Here is a 17,469-nt window from a genome sequence, read left to right as displayed (position 1 = left end):
GCTGGCAGCACTCATATGTCTATTTCCCAAAGACAACCTCTGGATATGATGCCGAGCACGTGCACTCGGCTTCTTTGGTCGACCATGGCGAGGCCTGTTCCGAGTAGAACCTGTCCTGTCAAAGCACTGTATGGTCTTGGCCACCATGCTGCAGCTCAGTTTCAGGGTCTTGGAAAACTTCTTATAGCCTAGGCCATCTTTATACATAGCAACAATTCTTTATTTCAGATCCTCAGAGGGGTGTAAAGATACAGTGTGTGTGTGTGTGTTATATATATCATGAAAAATACCAGCAGCAAAAAGGTTATAGAACTTCTCTGCTCTCCAATTTTAACCTTAAAAAGAGGAAACCTGTGACTTTGGAGGCACTTCTATGTGCATGCACCTACCCTCAGATTTTCCAGAGTGCCATTGGGGTCTAGGATAACCAACAGAAAAATCTAATTGGTCAAATGTGTATCATCCATATTATATTCATTATATTTATTTGTTATGTGATATACCAAACGCTGCCTCTGCTTGGATACTTCATTCATGCAGTCAAGCTTTTCTAGATCCTAATCTGCTGCCAGGTACCATATCAAAGCTTCAAGATTACTTCATTAAATAGTAATGAAGTTTAAATTATACTTACGGTCGAAGATACAGGAGACAATTGGAGTGTTTGCTCCAAAAATAGCAGCTGCAGATTCCTTCTCCTTCTTTTCTTCGTCCTCCGAGCTCACATCAGTGCCCTATGTACAGGTAATTACTGGTCATATCCAGATAGAGAGAGATATATATCCATCTACACAATCTCATATAATACAGTGGAAGCATACTGAAAAATACATCAGCATAATATAAACACTAAAATATTATTCATTTCAGATAACCCATATAATAATGCATATGGGGATTGTAGACATACAATATTAGCGCACTTACACCATGGCAAATGGAGTACCGTATGTAATTCTTTGTCATTTGCACCAATAGGTAGTTTTTCAGAAGGAGCCTTTGGGGGATCTACTCCCTTCTTTTAGCTCAAAGCAGAGCTCCATCTATATAATAATTAAATGTTCTGAACGTACAGATACTATTTTTGGAAGGTACAACTTTCAGAAACTTTACTCATTACCACCAAGAGATGTAAAATGGTTTCTAATGAGCACTGTAGGGAAATATAACCTCTTGATATATTGCTGTAAAGTGTTAAAAAAATAAATAAAGCTCACTAATTAACTCAAAAAATTCAACATTATTGTCTATGCTTTGGAGAATTTCCTTAAAACTTGCTGCTAGAGATTCAACAATGAGTGCGCTTAGTAGAGACAATACTTAAAAAATGAATACATTTTAAAAAATAGCCATTGCATATACATACATTACAAAAAGGTATTGTAAAAAGGTACAAAAAGGTACTTTTAAACTCTGTACTCCACTAAATATGGTGTACCAAAAAAAAACAGGAATCCAGCATGAGCAAGAGTGAAATATAATGTAGTCTTTTTTACTAGGCAATAAAACAAACAATTGATAGAACAGGCAATGCTAGCATTCACGTGGACTTGTGGGGAAATAAAGACTTACTGCGATAGATGTTCCCTTTCGTCCCTGAAAGCAGATTTAGAAAAAAGGTTCTAGGCTATATGAGTTTTAAAATGTGAAACAAAACCAGCAAGTTTTTTGTAGCTTCAAAAAGGTGTAAGATGTGCAGAGTGGTCTGTGTAGACTAGCGAGGAGCCTGGGTGTGTTTGGGCTAGGATCCAACCCATTTTGTGAGCCTGCCAGGTAGCTGTACTGGTCCAATCATCTGTGCCCGGGGGGCATTCTTCACCCGCAGCCACCCATATACAAGAGGTGTGTATGCGTTTGGCTGCAGGGTGGGGAATACCCTGACTGCAGATGATTGACCAGATGTCAGCCAGAAACACCCAAGACCATCATTGTTCTAGACAAAGTAATTATGAAAGGTTCTTCTGCATTTAAAAAGTAGATTTTTTTTTTTGTATTGCCAAAAGTATTAAAACTGCTGGGTGGACCACTTCTTCGGGATTGGAGCAGAGGACTTGGGGCTGGAAGTGTTGGGCAGTCAATTTTTTTTTATACTTGAGCATTATACTCACAGCTAGCTAAACACAAGACAGACCTTATTTGCATCAGAGCACTCCTGACGACCATCACTCCAAAGAGCAATAAATGAAGCGCTCACAAAGAGCAGTTTAGAGGGCAAAAAAGGCACAGAACTGTCATGAATTTTTGAGCAATTGTAGGTAACTGGTCAGGATCACCAATCTAAGTAAGCCCAGTGTGGTCACAGGGGAAACATGTAAACATTGGCAAGTAATCTCCCCGCACTGATGAAAAATAACCCCCATAGAGCATGCTATAAATGAATCTGACAAAGAATTCTCTTTTCTCTGGTACTCACAAGAGCGCCTTCCAGTTTGAAAATAGCAGATGCTCCGAGACTCTCCGAAGGGGCCATTTTTCTTCTCCAGCGTCTTCGTCGGAACGTGTCAGAGCTTCGCTGTTTCAAGTGAAATTTCCAGCCTATGAGAGCGGCATATTCCCAGCCTTCCTGCTCCTCTTGAGAAAGGGTTGCCTGCAATAAAGAGAATGCAATAAAGTTGCATTATGGAAGTAAATATGTCCTATATTCAACTAATTTCTACCAGATTTGTAGCCCATTGTAAGACATATGCCAAGTCATCTTAAATCAAGTTTGTAGACAATTCTGTCACCATCCCGTAGACACAAACTAGCCTTGCTTATTAATAATGACTTTGTCATTTGCTGAAATCACAGCTCACACTTGGTCACTTTTCTAGGCAATTTCAGTGACTTACCTTGTCATTACTAAAATATCAGTTTTGCCCAGTTAAAGTCTTGACTAGGTTTAAGAAAGTTTCTTATAATCACTTTGACATCCTTTATAGCCATTGTTCCCAATCTGTAGCCCCTTTGGTGGTAGTTGTGCCACCTGTGGACCCCAGCAGTCAGAAGCAGGAGTCAAATGCCCCGTACACACGAGGGGTTTTCCCAGTCGGAAAAAAGTTGGATGGTTCCGCTCAAACCTGCCTTGCATACACACAGTGTCACACAAAAGTTCTGTGAACTTTAGACTGCCAAGGACGCGGTGACGTAAAAGACTTGCTCTCTATTTTTCCAGCAGTTTTTCCGTTGGAAAAAGTCTGATGGAGCATACACATGGTTGGGATTCCTGACCAAAAGCTCTCATCTGACTTTTTCCAACGGGAAAACCGATCGTGTGTATGGGGCAATAGACTTGTGAAGGAATAGCAGCAATTATCTCTACTAGCCTAAAGTAATGTGTCCCTAATGTCTCACCATCTTCTACAGCATATCTCTAAAAACAGCTGTAACATTGTCCACAATCAATGTCCATAATATCCTCTAGTGTGCTTGCAGTCTCTATGACAATCTTCTCTATCATCACTAGATAATGAACATAATGAGCAGACCCTTGGCAATGTCAGGGGCCCCCTGTACCTCATTAAATGACAACCACAGCTTTACAGTGAGAAAGAGCTACCAAACCTCTATGTTGGTGCTTTAATTCGACTGTTAAAATAACTCCTTATGTTACATTTTCAAGTATGCCTCGGTAAAACTACACTTGCATGACAAGTTGGGGAAGGCTACAAGCCCCATTAGCTTTTCATAGCCGTCTATGTCCCCGTGTCAGATTTTCCCTCACTTCATCTCTGATAAAATTGTTGTCGCTTTGACAGTAAGTGATGGTAAATCTCTGTATGCAAGCCCAGGAAGCGGTACAATTTGCTTTTACAGATTTATGATTATTCCCCATCTTATCCAAAACCAGAAAAAATAGGATTTTTTGTACTCACCGTAAAATACTTGTCTCTGACGTCCATGGACGGACACAGCTCCTTAAGTCTTGACAAGTGGGTTATGTTCCCTGTTTACAGGAGAGGACTAGGCAGAAACATGTTAAATGGTTAAATACATGTTACATTAACAGAGTTGAACAGCCCCGCCCAGGGGGCGGTCCCTCCAGACATAACCCTCCTCACTGCAGCATGCAGCCTCAGTTCGTAACAAGCAGTACAAACCTAAAAAGGAGGGGTGGGAGCTGTGTCCGTCCATGGACGTCAGAGAAAAGGATTTTACGGTGAGTACAAAAAATCCTATTTTCTCTTATCGTCCATGGTCTTGACAAGTGGGACGTCCCCAAGCAGTGTCAAAACGAGGGGTGGGAAATATATCAGTAAAACCAATCTTAGCTTCACCCCAAAACAAGCAGAGCTCCCCAACGGAGGAGGTGCAGTCCTAAACAGCCGCTTGCAAAAACTAGCGGCCGAAGGAAGCATCATAAGATGTACTCACAGCAACCACGTAATTCTGGGAAAAGCGTGAACGGACAAGTCGCCACCTCACACACTAGTTATACCGATGCATGCAGTCAGAAAAAGACCCAGGAGGCACCATTGCCCTGGTCGAAAGTGCCGTGACCGGCAAGGGGGGCCCGCCCCTTAAGAGCATAGGGCCGTATGACAGCCTGCCTGATCCACCGAAAAAGAGGAGGTCGAGTAGACCACCAGGCCCCTTTTGTGGACCAGAAACTGACACACAAAAAAAAAAAGTCAGATCTCCGAAGCTGAACCGTAGCAGGCTGGTACACCCGCAGTGAGTACCGCGCCTAAAGTATGAAAGACAACCTCCGTAGGATGCGCCAGTCGAGGACAGAAGGATGAAAGAACAATGTACTTATCCCAGCGAAAGTTCGAAACCACCTTCGGGAGAAGGGAAAGTCGCGAGCGCACCACCATCATCTAATCCTACAGAGGGCCAAGCATGGCAGCTTGCAGGGCAAGGCCGCCAACCAGAAACCCCTCTTAACAGATGTAAAGGCCACCAAAGGGGCCACCTTCTGAGATAGTTGTCAAGAGATCTCTCTGACGTTTCTAAAAAGAAAAGGTTCCTGAAGAACCGAGAGCACCAGAGTCACAACTCATGGGGGAAAAGATGGGCCCCGAGGGGAAAGTGTAGGACTAACACCCTGCACAAAAAGGTACCCACCAGGGCCGAAAAAAAAATAAAAAAAAGGCCACTGAAGAATACAGCCAGGGCTGAAATCTACCCCCAAACAGTGCTTTAAGCAATTTTTGGATCCACTCCAGGCTGTAAAAAACAGCAGGACCCTGGACACCGAGTATGTCCATGGACGACACTCCATCTCTTCGTATCAAGAGATGTAAGCCTGGCAGATGCGACGGTAGATCCCCCGGAAGAAGACCACCGTGCTCTCAGCATGATTGAGATGACCGAGTCGGACAGACCCCGGTCTCTTAAAGTCTGGCTTCCAATAGCCCTGTTGAGCAAGTCAGTGACTGTACAACAGGAGGAAGTATGTGGCATAGGGACAGAAGGAACTCCCACCCTGGCAACCGCCAGGATACTTCCGCTACAAGGCGCCTAATATCGCCGAACCAAAGACCCCAAGGCCAACCTGGAGCGATTAGAATCGTTGGGATTCCCCAGCCTCCACTCTGCCGAGCAGCCGGGGAGGCCACTACAAAGGAGGAAAAACATAATGTCGTTGATACATACCCCACAGGGCCACCAACGCGACTGGCGCGACTGTACAGAATCACCATGCCTGGTCACAAGTTTTGACACCCTTGCGGCTGAGACGAGCGGCTAGGAGATCCATGCCCTGTAAGACTCACCTCCTGCAAAAGGAGTTGACTCCAAGTACCAAGACCAGTCGTCCTGGTCCAGCATCAGGCGACTCCAGTAGTCCGCCTGTCGGTATACCTGATGGAAGACCCAAGTCACGGCCGTGGCGTTGTCAGGTTGAATCTAGATCGGACAACCTAGCAACCTCCTTGACCACGAGGAGAGGCATAGCCTGATTGCCCAAAGTACTAAGACAAATAATGGTAGACAGGGTCTACAGCACCTGGTATTCCCAGGTACTATCCAGGCCCGACCCTGGGTAGTTACTGAGGACAGACGAGAGCGGACGCATACAGGGAGGCGTGGCCGTAGGTTCACTCAAGTCCAGCGACTCTGGGCCCACTGGACCCCCTAGGGGCTCCCACAACACGAAAGGTTGGCATCCGTCGTAATCACCGCCCACAAAAAGGAAGAGACTATTTCCCGGACCGAAGAACCGGGGATCTCAGCCACCAATTCAGGGAGACGCGGACTAGGTGGCGCACCTGAACCTGATGATTCAGAGACAAGAGATTTGTACCACTCGGACAGTATTTCCCTCTGGAAAAAAACACGTGCGTGGAACTGGGCATACGGTACTGCCTCGAAGGAGGCTACCCACAGACCTAGGATCTGCATGCAAACGGCGAGAAAACCGATTGTGTGATGCCAATGCCTACACCGCAGACTGAAGAGTCTGCAATTTCTCCAGGGAAAGAAAAAACCTACGCCACCGTGGAGTCCTACTCCAAAACTGAGTCGGAACCAGAACCGACTCCAAAAGTTTAACGCCCACCTGATTTCTTGGAGGGTCTGAAAAGCTACCGACACGACCACTAACTGAGTCAGAAAGTTGTCAAAGTAGCCCATGACGGCAAAGCCTCGCTGTTCCAACAAGGTTAGGATACCATGGAGAAAACCTGTGGTGCAGGCGCCAGATCAAAAGGGCCACAATATACAGTGGGCCTCCCCATCGCGAGGCCCAGAGACCTCCGTGACTCGCGCAAAGTGGGACATGCATGTATGCATCCTGATGTCCAAGGACGCCAGAAAGTCCCCCAGATGGAGCGCAGCTACCACCAGGCATCTTAGGCCCCTGAGGCCCAAAATCTGACAGACCCTGTCCATTTTTGGGAACAGATATGGATAGAATCCCTCACACCTCTAGACCTGCAGGAAGGTAAAATTACCCCGCAGCCTAGCAAGTACCACACTGCCCCAAGGCAGACTGACAAGCCGGGAGAGGGAGACATGAGGGAAGAAATCAGTTTGGTGGATCGGAAAGGAACCCCATCTAGAACTCCGAAGACACCATCTCGCAGACCCACAGGTCGGAGATCAAGGAGGTTCACCCAGTTGTGAACAGAAAGTCGACCCTCCACCCCAGAGACTGGCAGGGGAAGCTACATACATTGGTGGGTTCGGGTGCTGGCGCTATCGGCTTATGCACCCAGGGATGTTTTAGTCCCCCAGCTGAGCTTCCTCTGGGAGGGTTCGCCCGCGTACCCTGACTGACAAAAAATACCACTTTAGCGTGGGAAAAGGAAGGACCCGGCCGACGGCGGGGCTCCTTCCCCCCTGGAAGTCTGAGGGAGGCGAGTGCCCTTCCCTCCAGTGACATCTTGATAATGTCATCCAGCGAGGACCCAAAGGGTCTCCCACCCATAAAGGGTAAATCTGCCAGGGCGTATGTTAGAGGCCTGGCCAGCAGACCAGCGTTCCAACCTGAGAAGGCGGCAACCATCTCCAAGACCGAAGCCCTGGATACCAAGGGCGCGGCATCTAGTGAAAAACCCCAGACATAAACAAGGCACTGGACCAGCTGGGCAGTTAGCCCAATAACTTCAGGAGAGAGTCGGTGCTCCTCCACTGTCTGGTGCAAAACTGTTCACTTCGCGACTGGGAACCCTAGCGTAGTACAATAAGCCGCAAGGCAGACCCCAGCATGGTAGACATGGAACGGGTCAATACTTCGGATCATCTAACAGACAGATCCATACACGCGGGGTTCCCGCAATATGGGGGGGTGGTCACCTATACGTGACCCCTGGAGGGTCCACCACCGGAGAAGAAGCCCGCCTCTTGAAAGGGCTTTCCTAAAATGGGCGGTGAGGGACTACAAAAAGCCCTCAGCGGCTTTTCTCATTCCGCATCAGGAATTAATAAAAGAGGGCACAGGAGGAAAAACCTACACAGAGCGGTCTGGTTTGCAAAAAAAAAAAAAAAAACGAGCCCTCAGCGGAAAACCAGCTGCACTATCCAGCTAAAGAGTCCCTTTGCAGCAGTGAGAAGCGCACCCAATAATGCCTTATCCTGCAGACCCAGGTACCTGGTCCAGGCTCCATGACAGCATTCCCCAGGGGCTAACGGGGGGAGGAGGCACTCTTAACCCCCACCCGACCGCAGTCCCCACCCTGGCACCAAAAGGTCCAGGACCAACAATAAAAAGCACCCATGGCACTAAGAATCTGCTGACAGCATGTTGGGGAAGGGTCAGGTACAGACTCCAACGTTTAGTAATACATACACCTGTTGTATATGTATACATAAAAAACGGACGCTCCCAGGCCCTATGCAGGGCACTCCCCTCATGCTGACCAGGGTATCCAGGGGGCTCACCTCGGGAGGGGACTACTGCCCAGCGCTGCCATCCGTCCGCAGCACATGGCATGTGGGGAGAAAAGAACCCGTGAGAGAACGCAGCAGCCGAAGGGACCTGTGTGCGCCGTAGGATACAGCACTAGGTGCCAGGACCATCCAAAGATGGCCGCCGAGCGTTCAGAACACGGCCACAGGAAACTGGCCGACCGCAATTTTAGCCAGCGCAATGGCGCGGCTACGACAAAATGGCCGCCAATGGGGTTTTCAATACAATTGAAAAACCACCCAAAAAATGGCGCCAGCGTCAGCAGGATGGCAGCAAAATGCCGCATTTAAACAGTAAAAAGCCTTTTAAGGCTTAAAAAGTTCCCAAAGGACAAAGCCCCTCACAGGAAAGCCCCAGACAGACTCAATGTATGGCAGGCAGGCACGTAACCACTGAGCTATAGGCTCTGTTGGCCATATACACAGTCCCCTCAGGCAGGCCCCCCCCCCCTGACAATATACATGTTGTATATGTACAAAATAACATTTTAGCAATGCAGCAGAGAGAAAAGAGCAGGGGAAGGGAGGAGAAGAGGCCCCCCGAACCCCAGGAATGCCCAGCCGTACCAACCCACCGAAGCGGGAGGGACTGTACTTACCCGTCCGAGCGAGGACTCGCTGACGCATTCCTGACAGACCTACAACCGCAGTGGAGGTAGCTGTCGGCCCGGTCCACTGTGAATGAGGCAACACCACAGCCCAGTCATTTGTAGACCTCAGAGCAAAGCTCACTGGCCACCCCAGGAGTCATGGGGTACGGCGTGGCAGACCAAGCCTCTTTGCATAGGTGTGCCCACGCTTGCTGGTCGGACTGAGTAGACTACAAGGATCTATAATATCCAGCCTGTCACTCAGCCGACAGTTGAAAGAAGATTCTTCAAGAAAAAGTGAAAATAAAATAAAATTTCTCCTCAGGGCGCTGGGTCCAAAGGGAGCCATACGTCCTTTCTCCTTGCTAGGCAGAACGAAAACTGAGGCTGCATGCTGCAGTGAGGAGGGTTACGTCTCGAGGGACCGCGGGGCTGTTCAACTCTGTTAATGTAACATGTATTTAACCATTTAACATGTTTCTGCCTAGTCCTCTCCTGTAAACAGGGAACATAACCCACTTGTCAAGACTTAAGGAGCTGTGTCCGTCCATGGACGATAAGAGAAAAAGGTTTTAACCGCTTAAGACCCCGGACCTTTAGGCAGCTAAAGGACCTGGCCACTTTTTGCAATTCGGCACTGCGTCGATTTAACTAACAATTGCGCGATCGTGCGACGTGGCTCCCAAACAAAATTGGCGTCCTTTTTTTCCCACAAATAGAGCTTTCTTTTGGTGGTATTTGATCACCTCTGCGGTTTTTATGTTTTTGCGCTAAAAACAAAAATAGAGTGACAATTTTGAAAAAAAATATCAATATTTTTTACTATAATAAATATTCCCCAAAAATATATAAAAAATATTTTTTTTTCCTCAGGTTCAGGCCGATACGTATTCTTCTACCTATTTTTGGTAAAAAAAAAAAAAATCGCAATAAGCATTTATCGATTGGTTTGCGCAAAATTTATAGCGTTTACAAAATAGGGTATAGTTTTATTGCATTTTTATATTTTTTTTCTTTTTTACTACTAATGGTGGCGATCATTGATTTTTTTCGTGACTGCGACATTATGGCGGACACTTCGGACAATTTTGACACATTTTTGGGAACATTGTCATTTTCACAGCAAAAAATGCATTAAAAATGCATTGTTTACTGTGAAAATGTCAATTGCAGTTTGGGAGTTAACCACAAGGGGGTGCTGAAGGGGTTAAGTGTGACCTCATTTGTGTTTCTAACTACAGGGGGGTGTGGCTGTAGGTGTGACGTAATTGATTGTGTTTCCCTATAAAAGGGAACACACAATCGCTGACGGCGCCACAGTGAAGAACGGGGAAGCTGTGTTTACACACGGCTCTCCCCATTCTTCAGCGACGGGGACCAATCCAGCGGCGATCGGGTCCGCGGGCGCGCGGCCAGGCACTTAAAGAGGACGTACCTGTACGTGCTTGTGCCCAGCTGTGCCGTTCTGCCGACTTATATGTGCAGGAGGCGGTCCTTAAGCGGTTAAAAGAACATTTGTTTTAATGTTCATGTTCCACATGTGTGAGGGCAAAACAGTACGGAATCTTACCTTTCTGACAGCGGCGACATTAGGGTCCTTCTTCCTCTTCCTCACTAGCCTTCGCCTCCTGTGAATGTGGTACATCTTCTCTGCAGCCACCCAAGACTTGGGTTTGGAGTCTGGAGGAATGGTGATGCCGTATTCCCAACCTGCAGGGATAGTGAAATGTTTTTCTGTTAGGGCAGACAATAGCTGGGCTCTATTGACCGAATCTCTTTAGGTCAGGATCGAAATCCCAGAACCAATATGCAGCCTCTGATGTTAGAGCAAAGTTCAAATTTCTGATCTCAAAATTTGTTTTAGGTCAGGGTTTGAGAAAGAAGCCATTGGATTAACTTGACAGTCAGGCAACCAGAAAGTGAGAAGTGTTTAGCAAGACAACCTACATATTGATCTCCGGAAAAGGTTTACTTACTTTTCTGAAGTTAAATCAACAAAAAACGGATTTGTAATATAAAAAAAAAAAAAAAACTAGTAATTTATCTTGGTATTTAAACAATGTCCCGTTAAGATCCTCCCTCTATTGCTGCAATTTGGCCACAGCCACAATTTGATCCAGCCACCTTGAAGATGGGCACAAGCAGCCCATAGAAATGTATGCAGATGCAGTGATCACATCAGGCACAGACGACATCAAAATCTAAATCCAGGGGAAAAAATGATCAGGGAATCACGCTCTCCTCCCCTCCCCCCATGGACACATGTAAACTCATTTCTGGTGTATTACAGACTTCCTAGGAGACTCTTCTGTTTTCACTACTACAGCTCTATTCCACATAGGCTGTGCAGTATGCGATTGCGCAGCTCATTCCCCTGTTCCAGTGTGCACAGTCTGCCAAATGAATGATCTGAGCAGGGAGAAGGAGAGGTACCAAATGATCCATCAGCAGAAGAAACCACTTTCTCTGTATTCAGGGAGAACGTTGCCCACTGAAAAGGACTGCATCAGAGAAACATGCAACTACAGAAGTGGGCAGGATGTACCATGGGAGCAATGCTATAATAGAGCTGTTGGTGGGGATTGATGCATTTGTGCTGTGGATGGGTTTTTAGAAAACCAAGTAGTGGAAAGTTAGGCAAAAGAAATCTCCTAGAGGATGGGGGCAGGAGCAGGGTGTGGTTCAATGACATCAGCTGAAGAACTTCCTCACTCTACTAACAGTGTTACCATCCTGCAGGACATATACCAGGAATAATATGAAGGGGTGTTGTTTTTTAACAGAAGAAACCAGAGGCGATGCCTGCTCCAGAACAGACAGTTTTTTCTCTTTTGCACACAGGTTCATTAATTATATACTGGTACATAGGGAAGCTGTAAAAATGGTTAACTTGGCCTTTAATATTGATATTTCAATTTGGTGTCATACCGTTCTCGTCAACAGCTCGATTAATATCATAGGACCAGGCATCATCCTCCCACATCCATCCATATGGGCACTCAAACTCCCCTGGAGCACGGCTCTTATCCCCGTTCTGGGAAAAAAAAATGAAATCATAGTGTATTTGATAAAAAAAAAAAAAAAAAAAGCACAGCCAATCTATCACATTAGTACAGAAAGGCATAAACAATGAAAAGATTGGATGGAATGTGTTACTGCAATGTACACAGTACCACATTCATTTCTAGGTTGCTTCCATTACTTACGACATCTGTGTACGTCTCATCAGATTGTTTCCATTCACCACCAGGATAGCGGCTCTCATTCTGATATACTTCATCTGTGAACTCGCTGTGACCGGCGTCTGCTTCGGTTAGTAAGCTGAAAAACAGACAGCCAACAGATCAGCGATTCGAAGACCGAAAACCAAAAACGCAACTTGGCTAGTCTCATAATATAATCACAACATGGGGATCATCTATAAAAAAGGTCAGGAAAACGTTGGATTTTTTTTTTATGCAATTTGCAATGTGTTGACAGGTTTTATTTTTAAGTTTACAGGAGGTGCATAAAAGACCCGATGTTGCAACGAAAAAAAAAAAGTTTGGAGAATTTTTTACATATTCCTCCCCGGAGAAAAAAAAAAAACTTGGAATCGTTATTTAACGTAAATAGCCATTTCAAACTAAACAGGCCTTTATAAATCTGTTACATAGACTTCCAATATTCTATCAGAGGACCTCCTTATCTAGAATGTATATAATATGTCCTAAAGGCAGATGGTATGCATTTGGGGCCATGCATCCACCCATCAGATTAGGATGTGCGGCTGTGTCCGTACAACCTCTGCGTCCTCAGAGTAACCAGGCTGCTCACAGTTCCAGGCTGCTCTAGACACACAGATAGCTTCAAGTGTATGGACCACAGAGCTCATGTGAATGAAGCTTTATGTTTATAGAGTAACTCCACTTTTGTTGAACAAAAGAAGAACAAGCACTCCTCTGTGTGATCAATGTCCATTGCACGCATTTTAACAACGTTGTAGCAGATTCCTCCAACAGTATTTGTTGCTTTGTAGAAACAGCCGATTACATACTCCTGCTGATTGGGAGGGTCTGGGTCATTTTAATTAGCCGATACAATTTCTGTGTTCCAAGAAGGGGCTGCATTTCCTATAGACGTAAATGTCCCTTAGGGTGCATCTCACTATAACTGAAATTACTATTGCAGGGGTTTCCCAAAATCTGACCTATATCTTAGGGGAGACTTCTGGGAAAATCAGTGAGCCAATCATTAAAGCAGGACATTTTTGTTGATGTTCTGTACAATAGTGGTGCACAGAAGGCCTTTAGATTTGCTATATTACATTGCATTTTAGGAAAAAAATTAATTAAGTGCTGCAGATTAAAAAGGAAAGGCGATTTTAAATTAACATTAAAATTACAGCATGGCTTTTATAGCAATTGTATACAGTTATATACTTTATTTGATGATTTTTTTTTTTTTTTAGGGCTGTGGAAATTACCGTATTTATCGGGGTATTGCGCGCTTCGGCGTATAGCGCGCACCCCTAAAGTGGACCCGACATTCCTGTAAAAAAAGATTTTAGTACTTACAGTTTTGGTGTCTTGCGCGGCGTCCATCGGCGGCCTCATCGCCGGCGCAGTATTAAACTCGGCGCGGGAAAGTGAGGATCGAATGGGGATCGCGCACCCACGATTTTGCCCTGATTTTCAGGGCAACAAAGTGTACGGTATACGCCGATAAATAAGGTAACTATTAATTCCTCGATTAATCAATTTTTTTGATTGATCAAAATTCTTTTGATTGGTACTCAGCTCTCCGTCGGCTTCTGGGTCTTCAGGGAGTTCCGTCAGAGATCTGGTGATGCCACAGACACCGGCGGGGCGTGCCATGTCCATCTGAAGGGCTCCTTTGCAGTGCCTTTATATCTGCATGCCGGCGGGACCTTACTACTATATGCCACACGCAAGGGCTGTTACACTTCCCTCTATCACAGGGGTCTTCAAATTATGGCCCTCCAGTGGTTCAGGAACTACAATTCCCATCATACCTAGTCATGTCTGTGAATGTCAGTTTTACAATGCCTCATTGGAAGTGTAGTTCCGCAACAGCTGGAGGGCCGTAGTTTGAGGATCCCTGCTCTATCACTTCCCTCCATCAGCCTGGGATTCTACAGAAATCCACTGGGAGTTGTGATAGTTCCCTTCACGGGACATCGACAATGCCGACGGATTGACGTTTACCCCTCATCTGGATTCAGCAGTGGTATCGTTGTACACATTTTTATACCAGTATCATACTTGGCTTCATGTTTTTACGACTGCTTTTGCTACCATTCGGTATTACTCGCACCATTTTTACAGTTCATGTAGCTACATGGATTTTATCTCCAGTGCAATATTTATTTTGTTACCTACTTCAAGACTATGAAAGTTGTAATGCTATTCCCATTGAGCGCTGCCTTTGTGTGTTTGTATCCTGCTATCCATTTTTCCAGTGGTTGGTAGCTGCACTGGGAATCAGCCTGCAAGGAGATCAGCTAAAAGTAGTTGGATCTGTATGTGTGTTATAATTAAATCAACATTAGTCGATTAATTGATTAAAAAATAATAATTAAATCTAACACGAAAAATGTAATCAGTAACAGCCCTAGTTATTTTTTAAAAGTGGAGCTACCTTTAAAGCAGTGGGCCCTCATTTTACACCCATTCCAAAATGTATTTTCCCTAAACCATCAGAGTATGTTCTGAACACTTTAAAACACACTAAAGGCCCGTACACACGATCAGATTTTTTGCCAACAAATGCCCGACGGACTTGTTTGATCGGACACTCCATCGGACAAACTTTTTGTGTTTTTCGTCTGACAAATGTTCGCTGTGAGAACAGACAAACTTTCCGGCAACAAATGTCCGATGGAGGCTAATCCGATTGTGTGTAGACAAGTCCATCGGACTTAATTCCAAAGTACACACACGCATGCTCAGAACCAATGCTAAAGATCAGACAACAATAGGAGAAGTTACCCACAGGGTGGCGGTAAAGAGCTAAAAAAAATAAACACGTGATTTGGTGAATGTTGGCTGAAAAAGTCCTGCCGTGTGTATGCAGAACAAGTTCACGGCCAATGCCCTTTGAACAAAAATCCACGGAAAAGTCTGATGGAAGTCCGATCGTGTGTATGAGGCTTTATGTTAAATTACCAGCCTCCAAAACAATTCCAGGATTTCGAGTGATTGAATATTTTATACATTGATTATACAGACACTGGCCACTTTATACACCTGTTCAATTGCTGGGTAACACAAATTGCTGATCACATGGCAGAAACTCAATGCACTTAGGCATCTAAACGTGGTCAAGACTACTTGCTGAAGTTCAAACCGATCAAAATGGGGAAGAAAGGGGATTTAAGTGACTTTGAACGTGGCATGGTCTTTGGTGCCATATGGGCTGGTCTGAGCACTTCAAAAACTGCTGATCTACTAGAATTTTCATGCGCAACCATCTCTCGGGTTTACAGAGAATGGTCCGAAAAAGAAAAAATATCCAGTGATCGGTAGTTGCGTGGATGGAAATGCCTTGCTGATGTCAGTGGAGAATGGGCAGATTGGTTTGAGACGATAGAAAGGCAACAGTAATGCAAATAACCACTCGTTACAACCAAGGTATGCAGAATACCATCTCTGAACAAACATCAAACCTTGAAGCAGATGGGCTACTGCAGCAGGGTGCCACTTGTCAGCCAAGAACAGGAAACAGACTACAATTCGCACAGGCCCACCAAAATTGGACAATAGAAGATTAGAAAACATGAAAGCATGGCCTTGTATCACCGGTTCAGGCTGGCGGTGTAATGGTGTGGGGGATATTTTCTTGACACACTTTGGGCCCCCTTAGTACCAACTGAGCACGGCCTACCGAAGTATTGTAGTGTCTTAATCTAGAACGGGAGATTGGCGCCATGGATGTGCAGCTGACAAATCTGCAGCAACTGTGTGATGCCATCATGTCAGTATAGACCGAAATCTCTGAGGAATGTTTCCAACACTTTGTTGATTCTATGCCATGAAGAATGAAGGCAGTTCTGAACAGTGGCACCTTAAGAGCATTATAGGCCCCCGGGCAATACAGTGCACTGGGGCCCTGTCTACACAATCGTGCACGAGAATTTACTGACAAAAATCATGAAATTTACTGGCAGAACCACATTTATTTTACTGGCACTGCAAAAAAAAGTACCTAAAGTTACAGTTTTACTAATTTCTTCATTGTAATAAAGGTTAGGTTACTATAACCCAGCCTTCTCAGAGTTTCCTCTTACATCAGAGTCTGCAGGATTCCCCCTTACAGTGAAAGGGGACTCTTATGTAAAGGGGAACGCTGCAGATCATGATGTAAGGGGGAACTCTGATGTGGAGGGGGACTCTGGTGACCAGAGACTACCTTATATCAGAGTTAACTGCTTTCTCTTTACACCAGAGTTCCCACTTACATCAGGGTCCTTGCACTGTAAGGGGGAATCCTGCAGACTCTGATGTAAGGGGAACACCAGGAACTCTGATGTGTGGGGCACTCTGGTGACCAGAGACCACCTTCCGTAGAGTTAATACACTAAGGTAAGGGGGGGTCACTAATATTTTTGTATTCACTCCCCCCTTACATCAGCAACCACCCGCCCCTTAGACTGGCCTGGCGGCGCTATCACTGGCCTCCTCTCAGGTGCAACATGCACGGCTCAGTCAGATGGCTCCAGCTTGGCTGCTCTGGTTTTATCCTACAGTCTCCTCATGTCTGACTTCTCCCGTGACCCCCATCCCGGAGGCGCTCCCACTCTTGACTCCTCTTCAGACTCTTCCTCAGAGACTGTAGACACGATACAGTTCTACAGTTCTGACCCGCTGCTCTCCACCATTTTTTACTGGGGTTGCTGGGCAGCCGATGGGGGCCCCCCTGGCAAGTGGGGCCCCCGGGCAACTTCCCAGCGTGCCCAATGGAAAAGACAGCCCTGGTTCTGAAGGCAAAAATGGGGTCCAACCCGGTATGAACAAGATGTACCTAATAAAGTGACCGGCGAGTGTATATACATCTAGTGGTTGTATATTTGGTCGCCAACACTGGGGTAGGGACTCTAGGGACAACTAGCAGTATACGGTGTCGCCTGCTATGCATACATGAAGGGTTAATTCCCAAACAGATGACCTGACAGTGACGGCCCATGACTATCCTAACATCTGTATTCTTGGCCCCCGATTTAGAAAGTATGCTTACTTTCTTTACTGTACTTTTTATCAACAACATGTACAGAGCAGAAAATTGTTACACCCCCAGGCCTGTTCTTATACCTTACTATTGCTCTTGAAGGTTTTAGAAAATGAACGAGTCAGGGACAGCAAAATACTTTGAAAGAAGTGCAAAGATTCATTAGCCTTGATGGTGCTGCCATCTTGTGGCAACATACAAGAATGCCCATTTTGAGGGCAAAATTATGAATTGCATCCAATAAAGCTCAAATGCTTATGCATACAACACCATTTCCTTAATAAAAAGAACCTGTAATGGTCAGCCTTCTTCTGGAAAGGTT

The 17,469-nt window shown here is 45.5% G+C and overlaps 1 protein-coding gene across 6 annotated transcripts in view; it reads right to left on the bottom strand.

The window, feature by feature from the left end:
* Nucleotides 1-17,469, bottom strand: part of MYOF (myoferlin) — a 517,119-nt gene that overhangs the window by 373,438 nt on the left and 126,212 nt on the right. For 5 of the 6 annotated variants that reach the window (XM_040361778.1, XM_040361777.1, XM_040361781.1 and 2 more), the window contains 5 exons: nucleotides 12,128-12,242; nucleotides 11,850-11,955; nucleotides 10,492-10,631; nucleotides 2,414-2,587; nucleotides 635-734 (listed from right to left, as the gene is read on the bottom strand). The exons of the other annotated variant lie outside the window; for it this stretch is intronic. In XM_040361778.1, the coding sequence (XP_040217712.1) occupies nucleotides 635-734; nucleotides 2,414-2,587; nucleotides 10,492-10,631; nucleotides 11,850-11,955; nucleotides 12,128-12,242 (635 nt within the window). The remainder of the gene's footprint in view (nucleotides 1-634; nucleotides 735-2,413; nucleotides 2,588-10,491; nucleotides 10,632-11,849; nucleotides 11,956-12,127; nucleotides 12,243-17,469) is intronic. 6 annotated transcript variants of the gene reach the window in all.

This window comes from Rana temporaria, chromosome 8 (genome assembly GCF_905171775.1).
Source record: "Rana temporaria chromosome 8, aRanTem1.1, whole genome shotgun sequence".
NCBI classification, from domain to species: Eukaryota; Metazoa; Chordata; class Amphibia; order Anura; family Ranidae; genus Rana; species Rana temporaria.
This window is presented reverse-complemented; position numbering and strand designations above follow the sequence as displayed.